Source organism: Festucalex cinctus, chromosome 2 (assembly GCF_051991245.1).
Source record: "Festucalex cinctus isolate MCC-2025b chromosome 2, RoL_Fcin_1.0, whole genome shotgun sequence".
Taxonomy (NCBI): Eukaryota; Metazoa; Chordata; class Actinopteri; order Syngnathiformes; family Syngnathidae; genus Festucalex; species Festucalex cinctus.
Window position 1 is genome coordinate 4,842,713 of NC_135412.1, and position 22,523 is coordinate 4,865,235.

At 39.2% G+C, this 22,523-nt stretch overlaps 1 protein-coding gene across 3 annotated transcripts in view; it reads right to left on the reverse strand.

The window, feature by feature from the left end:
• Positions 1–22,523, reverse strand: part of LOC144013473 (interleukin-1 receptor accessory protein-like 1) — a 143,281-nt gene that overhangs the window by 5,491 nt on the left and 115,267 nt on the right. For all 3 annotated transcript variants that reach the window (XM_077512413.1, XM_077512412.1, XM_077512414.1), the window contains 3 exons: positions 8,406–8,538; positions 4,018–4,163; positions 1,868–2,014 (listed from right to left, as the gene is read on the reverse strand). In XM_077512413.1, the coding sequence (XP_077368539.1) occupies positions 1,868–2,014; positions 4,018–4,163; positions 8,406–8,538 (426 nt within the window). The remainder of the gene's footprint in view (positions 1–1,867; positions 2,015–4,017; positions 4,164–8,405; positions 8,539–22,523) is intronic.

The window sequence follows — 22,523 nt, forward strand, 5'->3', positions numbered from 1 at the left end:
TTGAATTTGTTGTGTTTATTTCTTGCTTTCGTTCAAAACAGCTTTTGGCAATTATGCTGATGATATATTGAATTACATACAACCCCAATCCCAATGAAGTTGGAATGTTGTGTTAAACATAAATTAAAAACATAATCCAACGATTCTCAAATCATGTTCAACCCATACTTGATACACTACAAAGTCAAGATTTGTAATGTTCAAACTGATTAACGTTATTGTTTTTAACAATCTTTTAACTTTTATGTCTGCAACATGTTCCAAAATAGGTGGCAAAAAAGATTGAGAAATTTGAGGAATGATCATCAAACACCCGTTTGGAAAATCACACAGGCGAACTGGCTAATTGGGAACAGGTGGGTGCCATGATTGGGTATAAAAAGGAGCTTCCCTGAATTGCTGAGTGCCCTGCGATTGGCTGGCAACCAGTCCAGGGTGTCCCCCGCCTACTGCCCAGAGCCAGGTGAGATAGGCTCCAGCACCCCTCGCGAGGAATAAGAGGTCAAGAAAATTTATGGATGGATAGATGGAACTCTTGGTTTAAAGATGCAGTGGAAATTTAATCAATTTCCACCGTACGAGCTTTTATCTTTTCAACTCTGATATTAACTGTACAGATGAAGAAGTAAATAGGAATAACATTGTTCGAAGTCAGTCTCAAGTATGTGCTCCAAGGCAGCTGTGCATCCTCTGAAGTTGACGCTGGGGATCGACATCGGACACATTATAGCGCAATATTTGGCACTCGCCACATTCGAGATGGATGTGGGTGTGCTGTATATGCGAGTGCACGGAGAGCCCGCGGTTATAAAGTGAACTCCTGAACTTGTGAGCGCCAACTGAGGTGGAGGCGTAATATGTGCCATGTCTCCAGGCTCCATTAAGTTTAATGGACACTAAGCACACTTCACTCTGAAAGTGCACACGAAGCAGCACTTGTTAGTTGATTTTTTTTTGGGGGGGGGGGATTATTTTGCCATTGATTATGTTAATTATATTTAGCTTGAACTGAAATTGAATCCTTGATGCCACGTTTTTGTATTAGTCAATACTGTGAGCTCGTTTGGCTTTCCTGCATGTGTCCGGTGCTCATTCATCTCAGCTCACAGGATTACCAGCAAAACGACGAGACTGGAGCAAGCAACTTGAGATCTCCTTAATTTGTTGGAATTTAGAAGTTTCTGGGTTTGGCCTAAGACTCTGGTTTTGTAACCATGCAGGAGGTGTTTGGTTGGTGCTGGATTTCACTTTGATGGACTGGATGTACTGGTTTGTGTGGATCTCAATCTGCCTCATCGATCCTTCCCTCCTTCCTCTCTTTAGTTTTTCCTCTGATCTCTTGAGATCTCTTTAATTTGTTGGAATTTAGAGACTTTGATTTTGTAACCATGGGGAAGGCAGGAAGTGTTTGGTCGGTGCTGGATTTTACTTTGATTTATCTTTCTTTTCTTTTTATCTTTTCTGACCTTTTCTCTGGTCTCCTGACCGTTTGAACCTCACGACTCTGGCGAGACTCGGAAGTTTCTGGTTAAGTTGAAGGGTAATGGGATTTTTATTAGGTTTTAGGTGAATTAATGAGCATAAATTTACACGTATTTGCATACACGCGCATGCACACACACACGCACACACGTGCACGCACGCATACAAACACACACATACACGTAAAGAAAAAAAAAGAGCAATGATGATAAGACGTTGAATCGGTAACACTACAGAATGAACAATTCTGAGCTCTGAAGAAGAAAAAAGAAAAAAAGAAAAAAAAGAGACTGGAGCAAGTCACAGTTCGCATACAGGCTGTAGAAATGACAATGGAGAAACGAGGACAGAACTGCGGAAGTAGCCCTCGAAAAATTCGACTTACCTCCATCTAAATCCTCACTGCCGAAGTGGGTCCTGTAGAAGAGCATGAGCTCAATCCTGTAACACTTGTACAGTGTCACCAGGCAGATGAGCAACACCAGGATGGCCCCCAGACCGCCGGCCAGTTCCACCGTGTACATGAGCTCGGCTGAGAGGTCAAATGCAGACACAAATAGATTTCAGGTCTGTTGTTAGCATTTGGTTCCGTCATAACAAATAGCAACGTATGCAATGCAGCAGCACTCAGTCAAAGATCACCCTTGAAGATCAACGGATGGGAGTGTGGGCTGAGCCTCAAGTAGAACAAGTCTGATCTCCGGAACCTGAATGCCTCCTGGCACATGACACAGCATTGCTGGTAAACAACAGCTCTGACTGACACACCGGTGAAGATCAGTGCTGTGTGTGCGTGTGTTTGTGTTCGTGTAAGGTGAAACGAAATGATGCTCCAGGCTCTTTACATCCAAGCGGCTCGCGCTCCCTTCATCCCCAGTGAAGCTGCATGCGAGGAGTTGTTGTGTACATTTGTCTTGGCAACATCTTGCAAAGTCTGCTAACTCCTCCTTCGAGACAGTCATCCAATAAATACGACCACATAGGTCGTTTTGAAAAGGTGCTAAATTACGACCAAGTGTTACGTATTGTAAAGTTCTGGGTGAGAACTTTCACTGGTTCTTGTATCTTAATGCTCACGATATTATACTAATAGTAATAACCAGGAGACTGCATGTTCTCAGTTGAAATATTTACTGGATGTCAGAAAGATCGAGTACACAGCTGCGGAGCCCACTTCTATTCCATCTCTTCAGAATCGTCCCTGCACTTATACTGTCTAGGCCGCCCGCCCACATGGGCGAACGGCTCAGCCTCCCCCATGTGAGAATGTGTGGCCTGATGGCCTTAACTGGTTTTTACAGGATACGTATGTCAGAATGCAGACAGATAGAACGTCGCCAAGCAAGGACGAATAAGAGCGACACAACGGCCTAGCTCAAGTCATCTATTTAGTCATCAAGAGCCTTAATCTAACAGTATTTTAGTGCATGGTAAACCGACCAATATGGTCGTTATTGTTGGAGGACTTGTTGCCAGTTTAATTTGTCGTCATTGTTGTCTGTGAAGTAAGTAATGCGAAAATGAAGCTTCATCAAGCACTTGCGATAAATTATTATTATTTTTACTCCTGTAGGTGGTGCTCTTAGTTTAAAGGTAAAGGCTAGCGCAATGGAAATTGATTACATTTCCACTGCATTTTTAAATCAAGAGTGCCATCTAGAGGAGTTAAGAAAATATTACCAATGCTTCATGGTGCTTCATTTGTTCGTCACTACGTAATGATGGGAAAAATGAAGCTTCATGTACCACTTGCGATATTTTTTACTCCTGTAGATGGTGCTCTTGGTTTAAAGGGATACTTTGCTTATTTAGCCCATTATAGCAACAAAAAGTTAATATTTTGCCTATAATTAATTTGATACTTTCATTATTTTTCACATACAAATAGTACCTTTAAAAACACATTTTGCAACTTGCTGTCGACTGAAAATGACATCACAAGGGCTCAGATAACCAATCACAGCTCAGCTGTTTTCTGGGTTTGGTCATGTGACATTCACAAGTTGAGCTGTGATTGGGTTTCATCTGCAGTCCAGAGACAGATTGTAACGTAAAGTGTCATCATCAATCACTAAATCCAATGAAATCTTCATCCTCGTTGTCACTTTTAAACAACTCCCCCAACTCGGGAGGTAGACGATGCTCTTCTACCGGCAATGTTGAAATGATCAACACAGGCCTAGAGCGCCCTCTTGCGGTTTAGTGTGAAAATAACATGTGAAGTGATATAATAATGTGTTAATAATTTCACACATAAATCGCACCAGATTATAAATTGCATATGAAAAAAACTGCGATTTATAATCCGAAAAATACGGTAGTGCTTTTGTTTGGAAAGTTCTTCACAGAGCTACGACTCATGTCTGTAGTGTTGCCAACTTTGCAAAAATCTTGATATAAAAATATTGTATAGCATAATGTGAGATACCGCTCCTAGGCAGAATGAAAAGTTTACTTTAAAAAGGAGGAGAACGATTAGAAGAGGAGTCAGAAACGAAATATGGTCAAAGGCGGAATTGTGCTTTCGCTGGGTACCTTTCTTGATGATCTGGATGTTTGCATGTCGCCGACCATTGCCATTTTCCACGTAGCAAGTGTAGTTTCCCAGATCGCTCTCCTCCAGGGAATCGATGGCAAGTGAGATGGAGACCTCCTGCTCCCCCAAGTGCTCACGTATCGTCCTGGAGCGGAGCAGAACGAAGCAATGTAACGTCAAATAAATGAAGGCCTCTGAAAAATCAGGTAAAGTAAATACAGGACGGTTTGATTCTCCATCCTCACCAGTAAGCATCGCAAACGGAGACAGGTTAAATCATGGTGTGACAAGCAAATGCAAACATTTTGCTGAAGCATGTTGGCTGTGCATGATAGAAGGATCAAAAAGTACAACAATAACGTTTGTGATGGTGAAACCAAGAAAGGCTTTCTACCACATTTGTGAACAAGATTTTTGCACAAAATAAAGAGTTCTTAGTATTTATTTCCCACTGTGATGGGCATTCCAAAGCGGCGTCTTGTTGTTGTCACTAACAAGATGTGAAACAACAAGCCTTTGCACGTCCATTAATGTGCTATTGTTGTGTACCTGCAGGTCTTTTAAACTCCAACTGTGCTCCCAGTGTAGATGTTCAGTGACAATTATAAAATATGCTGCCAGAGACACCTTTGGAAAACAATAACTCAACACCGGAGGGGGTCAGAAAGTCATAAGCAGAGCACTGGAGTCTCTAATAAAATATGGATTTTCCTCATCCACAAAAATGTCTTTTGTGTGTGCATCCTAAAATCAATAAATCAAAGACTCGAGAAAATTTTGTTTTGTTCTCAAATCTCTGCTGTAGCTGTTATTGAATGTGTTAACAGATGACATAGAAGATGGGAAACAATGATGACACTGACACAATACCAAAATGGGGTGATGTGGATGTAAACTCTTCAAATTGTGGAGCAATCCTTCTCCCTTCATGCTTATTGCTGCCTCAGAAGCTGCTTATAATAATAACAATAATAATAATAATAATAATAATAACAGAGCTGGGCATCGTCATTGACTGGAATTGATGATTGCTTCTTCTAATAATTAGGGCTGGGTATTGCCTCCAACCTCACGATACGATGCGTATCACGATAAAGGGGTCACGATACGATACGTATCGCGATACATATGTATCCCAATACATGATCTTCAAGGCGATACGTATGCCGATATTTTACATTAATTTACTTTCATTTTATAACAACAGTCATATGTATACCTAAAGGATATGTTTATTATGCTGGATGACAAAAATGTTTTTTTGTTAGCAGCTCTTCTGGTTTACCACCAAGCGGCATGCCTGGTCGAAATGTGTACGCACTGCAAAGCAAGGAGCAGTTTTCACAGACACACCGGGAACATTTATTAATAGGCATGAGCTGATATGAGCAAAAATATCAAAGTATTAAAATTACAGCTCTAAAATGTGCTTATTTGAAATATTTGGGGAAATAAAAGCAGCATTTTTTTCATGTAACATTCTATTTCGTTTTTTAAACAAAATATAGGAAAATTGGTATATTAAGACACAAGTTTATAAGTAAATAAATGTTAATATTCTTCCTCTGCTTTCATTTTTCTTAGCAAGACACGGTGTCCAATCACTGGTGAGCTATTTTTGCATTAATTGAAGGCAATTAACTTCAAAGACGCTGCTGGTTTTTATTTTTTTTAGGTACAATGAAAGCTGCAAAGGCAAACGTTAGCTACCTATAACGAGCAATATCGATTCTGACGCCTGCGTATCGATACATGTATTGTAATGAGGCTCGCAACGATATATTGCTGTTGTTTTTTTTTAGCACACCCCTACTAATAATAATAATAAGCGGTTTGTTGTTTTACAAGACGAGGCAAACCTTTCAAAAGAGAAGAAAGCAATCCAAACTTTTTGTTTTCTTGAATCCAGCCAAAGAAACTAATTAGTGTCCGATCCTTCCTTTGTGTAATGACGTGTAGGTGGATTAGTAAAAAAAAACAAAAAAAAACAAACTCCAAGCTTTCGGCAGTTGGTGAGAAAGGTATACCACTGTCAGGGGGAATTACCAGCTTTCCCACTAAACTGTTTCCAAGTCAAGTCACAGTCACCTTTAACTTCGATGATCTTTGGTTTACCTTCTTCAATGCTGCTGCTGGCTTTGTATTTTTTTCCCTCATCAAAATCTCAATCAAGCTCTTAACCATGGTTGACTTTTCCTCTCTATTTTCATATCACACTTTCATTTCAAGGTGGCACAGATATATACATTTGTTTGGAGATCTTAAAAATTAAAATGGGGAAATGTAAGAATTTGAGAAGAGGGCTAATACTTTTTCATGATACTGCACCAGTATAAATTTAACATTTAACTCTTTGACTGCCAAACCTTATCCAAACAAACAACCCCGACAGTGCCAGCCGATTTTCACTCATAATTCAAAGCAAACACAATATTGGACGGTATCATTACATAAACATGGTGAAATTTGAAAATGGGTCATTTGAGTGGCGTAAGCGAAAATACCCCCAAAAAAATAGAGAAAACAAGTTTTTTGTGAAAAGATACATTTTTCGCACAACAGTGACTTTGATCCGAATATTTTTTTGTTTACTGACACGCTGTGAATTAGATTTAATGTGACAAAGGCTTTGAGCCTTCATGTCATCCTTGAAAACATTCGAGTGCATCAGATTCGTCATGTTTCATTGTAATTCCATACACCATTGAAAAGAGATACAATGCTGCCATCTGCTGGCCATACTTTGTATACTGGTTGTTTTTGATTTCACAAACCCAATGACAAGGCAGAGCTGCACAAGATGTTGCACTGCCCAATGAGAAAAAAAAGAAAAAAAGAAACAAAATACATACTAAACGTCAATTAACGTTTGTGGTGGAATTCATTAGGATTTTAGAATACGTCATTAGACGTTTTTGGCAGTCAAAGAGTTAAAGATGAATGCATTAAGAAGAATAATAGCTAATAAAGGGTAAAAACAATGCAAATAAAGCATTATTTTATCATTAACACAAACGTATTATTATTATTATAATTATTTCCATATTTTAGATACATATTGAACTGTTTTTTTTTTCACCTCACCTACAAATGACCCGGGCCATCCACCTGTCTGTGAAAATCAAATAAAAGTTTGCTCAGCCGTGCTCTTCCCGGCTTGTTTCCTGGCGAGTTTCTCGCCTCCATCACGCTGCCACCTTGAATTCTGTAGGCTCTAATTGGTCGAGTGTCTTTCATGACAAGAGAGTCGTGCTGAGAGCCAGGCAGTGCATGCTAGCAGGCGAACAGACATCTGCAAATGCCAGGTCACCGACGAGGACACTAACTCCTCCGCCCGGTCGTGTCATACTGCTCACAGTTAACCTTTTCATTAGGCAGCATTTGTCCATGAGAGTGGACTCCTACTTCACATGGACCACCATTTTTTTTTTCCCTTCAGTGCTTTATCAGTTGAAAAGGAGCTTAAAGGGAGTCCTACAAGGCAACTTTGCTCACTAAGCTGCTGTTCCCAACAGGCAGTCACCTCTCATATAAGCGATGAAACTGTACATGCCATTTACAGTGTTAATTAATAGTGATAGACCGATATGGCTTTTTACAGGGCTGACGCCGATACCGATTATTAGTCGTCAAGGAAGCTGATAACCGATATTTAGCCGATATTCATTTGCAGTAAAAGAGAAAATAATAGCGTAAAAGAAAATCTTTTAATTGTTTTGTTTAATTAAAAGTTAACGAAAATTGTAGAAATTGTAGGGAACTTCCAGGGTCATCAGCATGTGTTAAGCTAAATTCAAAACTAAGCAAGTAAATAAATAAATAGTTTTCTACTGTAAATAAAGTTTTCCAAAATTTCAACATAATTTCTAAATTTATTTTTATTTTTTTTATAAATTAAAGTGTTGGGATTTCAGTGTTTGCACATAAATAAATAAATAAATAACTATTTTTCCAAAGTTTTCTACTGTAAATAAAGTTTTCCAAAATTTTTTTTAATTCTTATTTTTTTTATAAATTAAAAAGTGTTGGGACTACCCAGTGGCAGCAGTGACAAATGTATACAAAATTAAATGTATCTAATTTGGGGTTTTCGTCAGGGCTCAAAAGATCTTCGCAGACAGTGAAAAATGGTCTGAATATGTATGAAATGTCTTTGCAACAAGTAAAAAGTGTCTATAAACATCTCATCCCGATGAAAACACAAAATTTGCTACGTTCGCAAGCATTCGCCGTTCGGTGAGATTCCAGCTTTATTGGCCTTCATATTCGTAAAAAGGCCGATCCCGATATATTTGTCAACATGCCAAATATTAGCACCTATAACCGGCCCGACCGATAATCGGTCTAACCCTATTAATTAATGAAGACCCTCCACAAAGGGACTTACTTGATGTCGCTCTCCCGTACCCGCTCCTCATCCAGATCCTCAATAAACTTTTCCGCCTTCATCCAGTAAATGAGTGGGCTGACATCACCACTGTACCCAAAGAAGGCTCTGCACGTCAGGTTGACTGGACTTCCTGTGGGGATAACAAGGGACAAAAAATGTATGCTGACTGCTTGGATCGCTAATTGTCTGACACGTTCAGTATAGAACATCCAATATGACACGCGCGGCACTGCCCAATTAGTCCCGTTTGATTCTAATTTGAAACACAACGCCGTTTAAACTAGCATTAGCCCCCATTCGGCTTATGGACAGCATCCCACTATCGAGCTTCCCTTAGTTTTGGCCTGAGGGCAGACAAGAGATAAAAAGATTTCTGGCAATTGCGAACAAAGTACCTATTTTAAAATTTAGTGGGTGTGGCTTTTTCTGCACATTTTGTGGTACCACATTTTCATTACATATAATTATCTGTTTTTATTTTAGGAAATCAACCCTCCCAAAATTTCTTGACAATATGTTGTATTCAGCCCCACTAATCTAAATGCCGTATTTTGGTTAATATTGTGTATTCTGCCTGTTAACGAGAGCCACCACATCGTTACAACTTCTGTTTTCGCTGCTTCTGTATTTGGTATCTGATTGTTTTTATTTTTATATAGTCAGGAACCTAGTTGCTGCTAGTGGGCTCGAGCATACCACACTATACGACACTATACTCAATAACTCCTTAAGATCTATTTCTAGTGGGCACTAAGCATCAACACTTGGTGTTACTGCATGCTAATTAGTCAATTTTCTTGACGCCGTCCCCTGTGGTCGGGCGGGGGTGGTTCTGCCCCCCCGTTGTCTGCTCGGTGGCGGTTGCGTCTTGGCCGCTCCCTGGGCCCCCTGTGGGGTGCGGTGTTGGGGTGCTTCCCCTGGTGCCCGGGGCGGTGCCGTCCCGGCGCGGTCCGCTGCTCCGTGCCCGGCGGCGCGGTTCGGGGTGGGTGGGCCTCCGGTGTGCCCCGTGGTTCCCTCTCCCCTCCCCCTTCCTCCCCCCCGTCGCCTCTCCCTCCTCGCCTCCTCCCGCCCATCCTCCTCTGCCTCCCGGTCCCTTTTCCCTTGTCGCCCTCCCTCCTCCCCCCCCCGCCTCCTGCCCTGCAGCCGCCCTTTAGCCTTCTTGTCGTCTTCTCCCCGCTTCCCCCCCTTCCCTGTCTGCCCTGCGGCCCCTCCCCCTCCCTCTCCCTGGGCCTGGGGCTCCCTCCCCGGCCCGGGCGTCGGGCTCCGGGGGCCGGGCGAGGGTTTGGGGCCTGCCCCACTCCGGTATAACTCCTGGCGCCCCGGGCGGGCTCCGGTGGCCGGTGGGCTGTCCGGTAGCCCTGCTGCGCTGGCTGTCCGCCCATTGTGGTGCCGGGTGGATGAGGTGGGGGGGCGGGTGGGGGTGGGGGTGCTGGGGGGCGGGCGTGCCACCTACACCCGCCGGGTTGGGTGAGGCCCCGCTGGTCGCTCCTCTTACTCACTTCACTAGCTTGCACTATACACTTTGTAAATATACACATAGGGCAAAAAAAAAATAAAAATAAAAAAATAAAAAAAAAAAATAAAAAAAATAAAAAATAAATATTGTGTGAGGGGAATAACGGTTAAGCAGCAAAAACCAACTGTTTTTATCAGTATCAGAAGGCGGCCATTTTGCCACTTGTTGTCGATTGAAAATGACATCACAGTTGCTCAGGTCTCAGCCAACAACCAATCACAGCTCAGTTTCAGAAGACAAGTGAGCTGTGATTGGTGAGCAACTGTGATGTCATCTTCAGTCGACAGCAAGTGGCAAAATGGCCGTCCCCTGAGATGGATAAAAACGGCAGGATTTTACTGCATAACTCATATTCCACAAATGGCATATTAACAGTGATATCACATATATTATTGTCAAGAATTGTTTAATGTTGACTCCTCCTTTAAGTATAGAAATAGATTAGATTATGTAGTTATTTATTTGCCCTATTATTCAAAGTTCATTACATATTCACAGTTTAGCATCCTCAGATTTGATAATTCACTAATTTTATTTATTTTTTCCCAAAAAATGTTTTTAAATACATACGCCAATCCCTTCCTCTATTTTCTATTCAAATATTAGCAGCAGTGGCATTGAGAAGAAAAACATTTCAAGTATAACTGTGCACCTGTCAGCAAACCAATGCAATGTCCAAGACGTAAAGCTTTAAGGATGAACGAGAACAGAGATTTGTGCCACAGACCTCCCCGAATACTTAGAAGCTGCTCTAGCTGAAAATGAGTAATCATCAAAATAGCATTCATATGCCGGATCACATACTGTATACTAGCCTGATGGCATGAGAGCCTTTTCTGTGTGACACATAAAAACTCTGGATTTGCATAAAGAAGCCGCTGCGCGGATGCTCGAGGAAGCACTGCTGGGCACCCATCCAGCAGTACAAGATGATTCAGCAGGTCTTTGTGAGCAATTCTGGCTCCTTGACCCTGTGGCGAAGACTCGGGCGGCTCTGACATTGGAGATAACTGTTGTGTATAATTGGATACTTCGGAGATGATAAGGACTTGATTTGACTAACTCTGCCTCTTAAAAGCAATACAATTAAAAAACCGGTTTGGGGACTCCCCAGAAGCAGAGCTGCGGGAATCTTTTTCCGTTTGGCTTACCAAAAATACTAGTGTTGTATGTTTTTAAACGGAGTTTGGGTTTTTCCCACATATTATTTTTAGGGCTGGGTCTAAAATATCGATATATCGATATCGAATCGATATTCATAAAGCCATGAATCGATACTTTTAATACAGTTTTGTTTCCCCCCGTAAATTAATGTGCCAAATAGGGCCCGACCGATTAATCGGCCGCCGATTATTATTGGTCTTCAAATATCGGCCAAAACAATCGGCCAATTGAGCTAAATGGCCGATTATTTTCCCCTTAAATCGTTATCGAAAAAAAGCCGAAGTTTCCAACGATTTGAAAGTACCTGAATGCACCATTTTTCTTGCGTAGCATTAGCAACTAGCAAGTGTGTCGCGTATGCTGTTGTCCCGGAGCGTCATTTAAGATGTTTAATGACACCGCAGTTGGACTTAACTGTAAACCGAAATACACAACATTAAGAATTACATCCACTGTATATTTAAATACACAACACTTTGTTTTTGAAACATCGCTAACCTACCGCTAACAGGAAGTTAGCCAATGCTAACGGGAAGGTAGCATCGACTTCGGGAGTGTTTTTCCTTCAAATAGCGAATCGAATCGATTTTAGAAATCTGAATCGATACCCAGCCCTAATTATTTCGACACGTTGCTATTGCTTAAAAAGTCCACCAGGGGGCTGTAAGGCGCTACTTAAAAAAAAAAAAAAAAAAAAAAAAAAAAAAAAAAAAAAAAAAAACACGATGCATAAAAAGATCAAAATAAAACAAAAATAAGCAGGCAAGCAGATTCTTTTTTATGTGAGAGTGACTTGACAGCATGTTGTGTTGTTGCACCCGCAATGTCACTCCACAGGGTGCCGACGTAGCTCGTACGGTATGCGCTCAACTGTATGTGCACAAGAGGCAAAGACAGAAATCATAAGGTTTGTTGGAAATTATTAACACACAGAGCTGAGACTTTTGTGGCAAAAGCAGCATACTTTATACTTTGGTACACAAGACCGCACAGACATACTTAAGTACACACGCAAGTGAAGTTCATCTATCGGATCTAAACATTCAACTAGCAGGAAAGTAAAAAAACGGCAGTGAAAAAAAAAAAGGGGGCCATGGAGTGAACAGGAATAACACTTGAGAAGTGATATTTCCTTTCTTGAGAAACCCAACAGTAATGAGGTCACATGCAGCTCCTTGCCTCATGTTTCTGACAAGGCAGGAAGTAATTAAAGGCAGAAACGCTGCACAAGAACAGCAAAAATAATTGTGAGAGAGAGTCGGACACCTTCGGTATGCGTGACTGTAAAATCTAGGTCAGGGGTGTCCAAACTTTTACATTTGCAAGGCCACATACAGAAAATCAGAAGGACACAAGGGCCACATAATGTTATGAAGAGAAATTGTGGTTCGTCCTAAAAATGGTACAAATAATTTATTTGTGCTTTTGCATATTTAGAAAAATACTACAGTATATAAACCAATTTATTTGTAATATGGCAGTAGGGTTATTATAGTTTTGGAATTTTTCATTTTAGTTAGTTTTTATTAGTTTTCAGGGTGGTTCTGATAGTTTTTATTAGTTAAGTTCTTTAAAAAAATGCTTAGTGTTTTTAGTTTGTTAGTTTCAGTATTAGTATGAGTTTTATTTTTTTTTAAATGTGCATTACTTGTGCGCAATATTTAAAAAAACATGGGAGCAATGTCATCTTTTGGTGCTTTTCTATTGGCTGCTGCTAGATGACGTCACTTTTGTGTGACATACTTTCAAACGTCATTATTCTGGTTTATATCAAATCTACTAAAAATCACATTTAAAATCATCCCCAAAGGCTCATGCATGAATTTAATTACCAAAGACTAAAACAAAGGACATGTTTGCTATAATTATAGTTAGTTTTGTGTTTTCGTTTTTATTTTATTTCGGTAACAATATTGTTTTTGAATTTTAGTTTTGTTTTTTTCATTAGTTTTAGTTAACTAAAATAACCTTTAATGGCACCTGTTTTTCGATACCCTCCCTTCTTACTTTGACCATCTCCAAACATTTTTGTTTTGTTTATTTTATTTGAACTGAGTCAAATGCCATTTTTTAGCATATGTCGCGGGCCACTGAAAAATGGATGGCGGGCCGCAAATGGCCCCCGGGCCGTAGTTTGGACACCACTGATCTAGACGAGAGATATATATATATATATATATATATATATATATATATATATATATATATATATATATATATATATATATATATATATATATATTAGGGGTGTGAATTGCAGAGTACCTGACGATTCGATTCGTATCACGATTCACAGGTCACGATTCGATTCGATACCGATTAATCCCGATACGAATTTATAAGTCGATTGTTGCGATTTTTTTTCATTCAAATTTAGAAAATACTAATCAGTAAGCTTGTAGAGTGTAAGAGTTATATGAAAATGTATTATTTATTTATCTGAAATTTCAGACTTATAGAGGTTGTAATCTGTTTCATGTTTGAACAGCATTAAAATAAAATATTAAGGCTTAATGTTCCGTTCATATAACATTCTTCCATGCTCAAGGTGCGAATCCTAACCCGAAGTCAGACGTTTTGTTGAATATTTTTCCATTAAAAATGGAAGTTTAAAAATCGATTCACACACACAAAAAAAAAAGAAAAAAAGAAAAGAAAAAAAAAGGCAATGATGATAAGACGTTGAATCGGTAAGACTACCGAATGAACAATTCTGAGCTCTTTAAAAAAAAAAAAAAAAAAAATATCGATTCAGCCGCCTATTGAATTGATTCGAGAATTGCGCGATGTAGTATCGCGATATATTGCCGAATCGATTTTTTTTAACACCCCTAGAAAATAATCAGCCATTTAGCTCAATTGGCCGATTGTTTTGGCCGATGTTTCAAGGCCAGTAATCGGCCGATTATAATCCGTGGCCGATTAATCGGTCGGGCCCTACATTAATTTGCGGTGAATGATGATAAGACGTTGAATCGGTAAGACTACCGAATGAACAATTCTGAGCTCTTTAAAAAATAAAAAAATAAAAATAAAAATAAAAAATAAAAAAAAAATAAATAAAAATAAATCGATTCAGCCGCCTATTGAATCGATTCGAGAATTGCGCGATGTAGTATCGCGATATATTGCTGAATCGATTTTTTAAACACCCCTAATATATATATATATATATATATATATATATATATATATATATATAGAGAGAGAGAGAGAGAGAGAGAGAGAGAGAGAGAGAGAGAGAGAGAGAGAGAGTTTTTTTTTAACAGAGAGCAAATTTGCACAGCACCAAGGTGCTTATAGTGGATTTCACTTGATTTTATTAGGATCAGATCACTGAAAGCACAGAGCCTCTCGCTATCACTCAAAAACCTGAGTGGTGAGGACGGCCATCGCTGAGACATCGACGGGTTATATCGCAGCTAATTGCCAGGGCTGGGAGGGAGCACTCTCTTTTTTTCAGTAGCGGCTGTGGCAGATGTCCCGTCTTAATTGATACGCCTAACATCGTTTCACTGCGCCTTGTGCATGGTCAATCTCTTGTAGCCATACTGTGGCAGCGTACCTCATTATCGTCGTTTAATTACCAGATATCAGCAGACACTAAAAAACACTGCATGCTCACATATGGCAATCATGAAACTCAAATGCGTTGCATGGCACACAAACTTCCCATTGGCCCCGCTATGCCGAGAATGAACTGTCCGCAAATAAATATTCTATCGTTGTTGAATAATGCATGACGAACAGACAAATAAGCGAATAACAAGTACAATGGCGGAACAGGGGATGACATTTGTAAAGATTAAGAGCTGCTGTGTTCGCATGGACACACACGGGATGTTGACAATATGCATAACAAAAGCGTCACTATTATTGGTGCCCCGTCCAGCAGAGTCGTTAACTATATGCAACAATATTGCTGCTTATAGTCTCAGTTTTGTTCTCCCAATGAAAATCATGAATGCAATTTGACAAAAGTCATTGAATAGGAGAAACAAAGATTAGACTGCAGTTGGGTGAGCACCAGAAGATGATGGCCACTGTCGTCTAATTGGCAGTGTGAATATTTTTGGATTGATTTATATCTATGTCTACTAATAGTAATATTTATTTATTTGTGCAGGATTTTCTTTTTATTTAACTCATTTGCTCCCAATAACGTATAAATCTGTTTTTTTTATGTTTTAAGTGTCCCAAAGACGTATTTATACGTTTTTATTGTTTTTTTAAATGCTAAAGCATACAGAAGGATTAGATGCAACCTCTCAACTGCAAAGAACGGTTGCAGAAATGGTAGTTATTACACAAACGGCCAGCAGGTGGCAGCAGAGGAAAGGAGATCAACCAGGGCCATCTAGAAAAAAAGCTAAATTACTAGCTCTCTTCTAATGCTAATTACTGCAAAACGGAAACAGATAGAAACATTTTTTTTTCCTGCTGAAAGAAGAGACTTTAATCTTTCTTTTGATAGGTTCCATGCTTTTATAGCAATTGAACACAATATGTTGTGGGCCTTGCGAAATCAGTCAAAAGAACGGAATTGCTTCTGTGAAAATGGCTGGGAGTGGATGGTTAAAAAGAAATCATGAACTAATATACTATAGAGTTATAGATTGCGCTACAGTTATATTGCTAAAATAGAGATTGTTCGTTATTTCATCTGTGATTTTTCCTCGACTTCAGTCCCGTTGGACTGTCGTTGGGTGTCTGACATGTCATTATCAGGTCTCAAAAGAAACTTTTCCCCGCTGTGCAGTTCCTTCTTGCTTCAGACAGAAGTTGGCGACACTAAGCCTGCTGCGACTGTTTAATTTGAAATTTTTACATTATCATGGCAAGCATCTCAGTAATCCAGTGCAGTTTCTTCTCTGATCCACTGTTGCCAGACTGTCTGACTGTGAGCTTTGCAATCGCCTCTTTTTGGCCTCCACCTCATCATCAAAATTCTAAAGACGATTGGCCTGGCTTTGTCACCACGTTACATGCAAGGCACAATAGAAGCCCCACAGAGGCACTTTACATGCACACAGAATTTGGAGGCAAGACAGAAACAAATCGACTCAATTGCTGAGCACTTGAACACCTTTGCCATCCATTTCATTCCGACAACATATTAAATTACACACGTCATGAAGAGGAGTGATGGAGAAATACAAGGAAGGTAAACGATGCCTTGAAGCTGGAGAGCATTTTAGGACGGGTCTGTCTGTGAATCAAAGTATCCCCATATCCCATATCCATAACATAAAGTTATGCATGATAGAAGCTTGTGTAAAATGATGCAGCTGCATGACGGGTTTCATCCTTCTGTTGATTGTAAGTCATTACCGCCAGGCAAAGTGCCAAGCCATTATCTGGTTACTAAAACAGATAAATGACTATTTGCATGGGGATGCACTTCACCATCCAAAAGTGATGTCTGCCGGTCAGAAAGTGAATTAGTGGCTTTTCAGGCTCATTTGCTTGGACTAGTGTATATATATATATATATATATATATATATATATATATATATATATATATATATATATACACACATGTATGTATATGGGGAGTTATTAAGCTTTTCCTTCATTCACGATATTGCCTTTAATGTCCATAGAGGCTATAAAAAAAATAAAATAAAAATAAAAAAGTACATATGTTTGGATCGGTCTGATGCCAGTGAACATTTTGAGTGGTGGAAAGTAAAAGAATGTTCATAAATGACTTAGTTATCACACTTACAATGAGTTTACAAATTTTGTACAAAATACCGGATGTGGAGTATTTTTATTTATTTATTTTTTTATGCCTCGAGGTCTAGGTGGCGCTGTATTTATAACTGAATATTGTCATAGAGATACCTTCAGGCCTTGACTATCAATATACATGTCAAATTTGGGATTTTTTGGAGCATGTACCGGGGAGTTATGAAGCATATCCTTCATTCACGATATCGCTTTTAATGTCCATAGAGGCTATCAAAAATAAACAAAACAATATTTAAAAAGAAAAAGTGCATATGTTTGGATCGGTCTGATGCCAGTGAACATTTTGAGTGGTTGAAAGTAAAAGAATGTTCATAAATGACTTAGTTATCACACTTACAATGAGTTTACAAATTTTGTACAAAATACCGGATGTGGGGTATTTATTTATTTATTTTTTATGCCTAGAGATCCAGGTGGCGCTGTATTTATAACTGAATGTTGTCATAGAGATACCTTCAGACCTTGACTATAAATATACATGTCAAGTTTGGGATTTTTTGGAGCATGTACCGGGGAGTTATGAAGCATATCCTTCATTCACGATATCGCTTTTAATGTCCATAGAGGCCATAGAGCATGCTAACGAATCATGGTGGGCCTCCTGGCTGTGGGTCTCAGTGAGATGATGGTATTTGAGGGTGGATGGCTGGAACGTGCTAATGCCAAGGCTCATGGGGAATTACGGGGGAAGATTTGGAAGGAAACGCTGGCAGCACTTTCCCTGTTGCTTTTATTAGCCCAGATGTGCAATTCTCTGCTGACTCCTTGAATACTGGCTGTCTTTTTTTTTTTTCCCCCACTGTATCCATTGTGCTTGCTAAATGTAAACATGATAGGATTTAAGTGCCAAGTGTTGCTTGTGAGTGCTTAAGGAGGGAGTTCTCATTCGCTAGTCTCTGCGCTTCGTTACCTGCCTGCTGCCCTACAACATGTCAACCCGTATCTGTACAAATACACAGCGCTCCTGGGAGGAACAAGCACAACAAAGCACCCCTGGTTGTAAGCACACATGCACCTCTCAAAAACAATCTCTCAAACATACATAAGCACTGTGTAACCTACGATGAATATGATGATGAGCATAACAATAAAACATCAATAGGGGCCAGTTTGTCAAATATTTCTAAAGTTGTGTTTGTTTAAGATGTATGATGCAGATGGAGCAAATGATCGACTTTTTCAGCAATGCATCCTTGAGATGGGCTTTGCCTCAAAGTAAATCCAATTCTGATTCGCAATGGGTAAACGTACACGTTGGGGTCGCAACCTGCATCTTGATTCTGCCACTGTTGAGACAAGCAGTCATCCCCCATACCTGCTCACGATTTATCTGACAAGGAGATAAACACGGCCTTGAAGGAACGGCTGCAAGCAAGCCCAACGACTCGCTAGAATTATGAGCTGGAGCCGTGCCAGGTTTGAGTGGGAGCCGAAGGTGGGAGGAAGAGGAGCGGCATCTTCCAGCGTTCCCGCAATTCAATCAACAGCGGCTTTGTGTTCTGATCCGGAGTCGGAGGCGGTGTGAGTATGTGCAGGTGGAAAGATTCTTTTACAAACATGATACAGACGACAGTTTCAGGATAATCTTTCCAGGTATGAGAAAGCATATCAACAACTCCTAAATAGATGGATGCACACACACACCATTCAGGTCAAATCATAAGGTGTCAACAGTTCAAGTTGTAAGAAAGGCAGAAAAGGCTCAGACCAGTTCCATCCATGCCACAAGTCTTGATTTCGTGAGGCTGTGGCCGTGGTGGCAGACGATCTGGCGAACTAAACAAACTTTTTTTTTTTTTTTTAAATATATATTAGGGCTGGGAATCTTTGACTGTCTCACGATTCGATTACGATTTTTGGGTCTACGATTCTATTCAGAATCGATTTTCAATTCTCGATTCAAACGATTTCCGATTAGAAATTATTTGATTGACAAATGATTTCTACTTCAATTTACAGATATGCACAACATTGTCATGATGTACTCCAGTCTGCTTTGCAAGACAAAATTACAACTAGAGACATTAAAGTGTCTTTTTTTTTTTTTTCAAACATTTATTAATTTTGTATTGTAAGTGCCTTTTTCCACAAAAACAGCATGTGGGCTACAACTGCCTTTTTCTCCTTCTTCTTCATTTCTAATTTAAATAAAATGGATTTTTGGATATTAAATATCGATTCGATTTGATGAATAAATGAGAATCTCGATTCTTTTATGAATTGATTTTTTTGGCACACACCTAATATATATATATATATATATATATATATATATATATATATATATATATATATATATATATATATATATATATATATATTAGGGGTGTGAATTGCCTAGTACCTGACGATTCGATTCGTATCACGATTCACAGGTCACGATTCGATTCGATACCGATTAATCCCGATACGAATTTATAAGTCGATTGTTGCGATTTTTTTTCATTCAAATTTAGAAAATACTAATCAGTAAGCTTGTAGAGTGTAAGATTTATATGAAAATGTATTATTTATTTATCTGAAATTTCAGTCTTATAGAGGTTGTAATCTATTTCATGTTTGAACATCATTAAAATAAAATATTAAGGCTTAATGTTCCGTTCATATAACATTCTTCCATGCTCAAGGTGTGAATCCTAAAAAAAGAAAAAAATAATAATAAAAAAAAAATTAAAAAAAAAATTGAAAAATCGATTCTGCCGATTATTGAATCGATTCGAGAATCGCGCGATGTAGTATCGCGATATATCGCCGAATCGATTTTTTTAACACCCCGAATATATATATATATATATATATATATATATATATATATATATATATATATATATATATATATATATATATATATATTCTAACGGTAGTGAAGTTGTCTGCAACTTTACAACTCAGATATCACAAGTGTCCTGCAGAATCAGACACAGGGACATCACTGAGTTTAGCATTCCGGCTACCACTTCATAATGTTGATAACGAAGAGAGGATTTGTGCATGCCTGTCAAGTGTCATTTGAAATATGTTGATGTTGATGATTATAATGATAATAAATGTCAAGACACCATGTTTGCAGATTAATAGCAACAACTAATTTAAAAAAAAAAGGAGTGTTGAACATTAACTCATTTGCTCCCAATAACGTGTAAATACGTTTTTTTGTTTTAATGTTTTAAGTCTCCCAAAGACACTGTTTGTTTTTGTTATGCTAGAGCATACAGAAGGCTTTGATGCAGCCTCTAAACTGCAAAGAACGGTTGCAGAAATGGTAGTTATTACCCAAAAGGGCCAGCAAGTGGCAGCAGAGCAAAGGAGATCAACCAGGGCCATGTCGAAAAAAAACTCAATTTTTTACAATTTTAAATAGATTTGTGAAAAATGATTAAACTTAGCTCTCTTCTAATGCTAATTGCTGCAAAACGGAAACAGATAGGAACATACTTTTTTATTTCCTGATGAAAGAAGAGACTTTCATCTTTATTTTGATAGGTTCCATGCTTTTATAACAATAGAACACAATATTCTGTGGGCCTTGCAAAATCAGTCAAAATCCAGTAAAACAGCAGGGACCGAACGGGATTGCTTCTGTGAAAATGGCTGGGAGTGAATGAGTTAAGTGTGCGAGTCCACTTCGTTTCTCATTGTTCTGGTGTCTTATTCTGAAGCAAAGGGCACAGAAAACGGTGTCCTTCAGTCTTTGGCTCATGTTACAAGCGAGTGAAACACAAGAGGTGGCGCACCTCCAATGACAGAACTAATGAAGCAGGTAATGCAGGCAACGAATCAACCTGGCTTCTACAAAATCAGCATGCAAAGCTGCAAGTATCATGGGCTGCAAAACGCAAATGAGTCACTTAGCGGCTACACTGCGTCTCGCCCATGATGCCACGAGGAACAACGACATGCAACTAGTGGTGTGCAGGTACGGCCTTCAATATACACCAACAATCAGATTTGTTTACCATTCATCTACCATAATCTTCATCACTTCAGTATCCATAAGCACAGTCCCCATTACCTCAGTTTTCATGCAATCAGTGCTTCATTTGCTATTATATTTCCGACAGGATTACTATTTTTCATAACATGACATTACCCACGCAATATTAATGGGCCAATTAACTGCATGAGTGTAACACACAAAGTCAAATATGTTACTTTTTAAAACAAATGTACATTCAGCAACTTCAGCATGTTAAAACAAAACTAATAAAAACAAACCAGTAAAACCAAAATCATTTGTTTGAAGGACACAATACAGCTCCATCTCAAAAGTCATGTGTATCCAAATCGTTACAGCCGAGAAGAACATATGCGCTTGTTTGTTTACGGCGGAAGTGCTACTTCTACCGTTTCCGGTACGTTAGACAATCAAAATAATGTATTCCGATCACACGTGGGATATATGTAAACGCAGGTGACAACCAGACTTCTTTTTTTTTCTTTTTTTTTTTATGTGTTCATGTGCACAGTTTTGTTCTAATCCGACTATTAATTACTGTATTTTCCGTACTATAAGGCGCACCTCAGAGCCTTCAATTTTTCCAAAAGCTGACCATGCGCCTTATAATATGGATCAATATTGAGCCACAATAGGTCTCGCTGTCAAGACGCTATCGGTGACCTCAACACTGGACCCAAAAACTGTCTAGCTTGAGGGACTTGATGCAGTTTTCTGCTGCCATCAAGCTTGTGCCTATTAATTGTGTGACTGTGTTCCAAAAAAAAGAGGGCCAAAGCTCTGGATTCTAACATTTGTGCTGCTACAGGTTTGCATCTTCAGGTATAATATTTCCTCCAAATTTAACATTTTGCTGAACTGAAACATTCAAGAAAAAAGCTTCTTCCTGCTCGTAAAGATGGAAATTATCCTCCTATCAGCTCAAACAGCTTAGGTCACCTATTCAAGAGATGCTGGCTAGCATTAAAAAAAAAAAAAAGTGTAATGTATGAAATTGAAAATTTTTAATGGTAAAATGGTTCCAAAGGCACAAACGCTGAGCAAGGAAGGGATCACTGTCAGTTTCTTTTTATATGCAAAGCAGCATCCATGTCTTAAAGCACACTTGAGAAGACAATCTCATTACTAAGCACTTTTTACTGATCCTGACAAGTACAGCATTTTATTTTAAATTTTGCATTAAGGAATCAACAAAGTTTAAAATGCCCCTGCACGCAAAGTGAAGACTAGTTAGTTAGTTCGTTAGTTATGCAAAAACAACGCCAAACAGTCCATTATGTATAGTTGGAAAAAAAAAATAGCACATACCCCAATACCAATGAAGTTGGGACATTGTCCATCCATCCATCCTTTCTTGACCGCTTAATCCTCACACAAGGGTCGCAGGGGTGCTGGCGCCTATCTCAGCTGGCTCTGGGCAGTCGGCGGGGGACACCCTGGACTGGTTGCCAGCCAATCGCAGTTGGGACATTGTGTCAAAACACTGAGAACTAGACTTGCTCACTGGATGACCTGCTCTCTAACAACTGAGCCGCATCCAACCCGGCACCTGCACGACAAGCCCTGGATAGCTCACATCACCCTCCTCTATGCTTACAGCACGCTGCTTAGTAAATCAGTCTTATTTTATGTTTTGTGTTTGCTTTTTGGGGCTTTTGCCAAGCACAACAATTCAGACATAATGACTACGTATCCATCACATCTGTACGCATCTAAAGCATCAA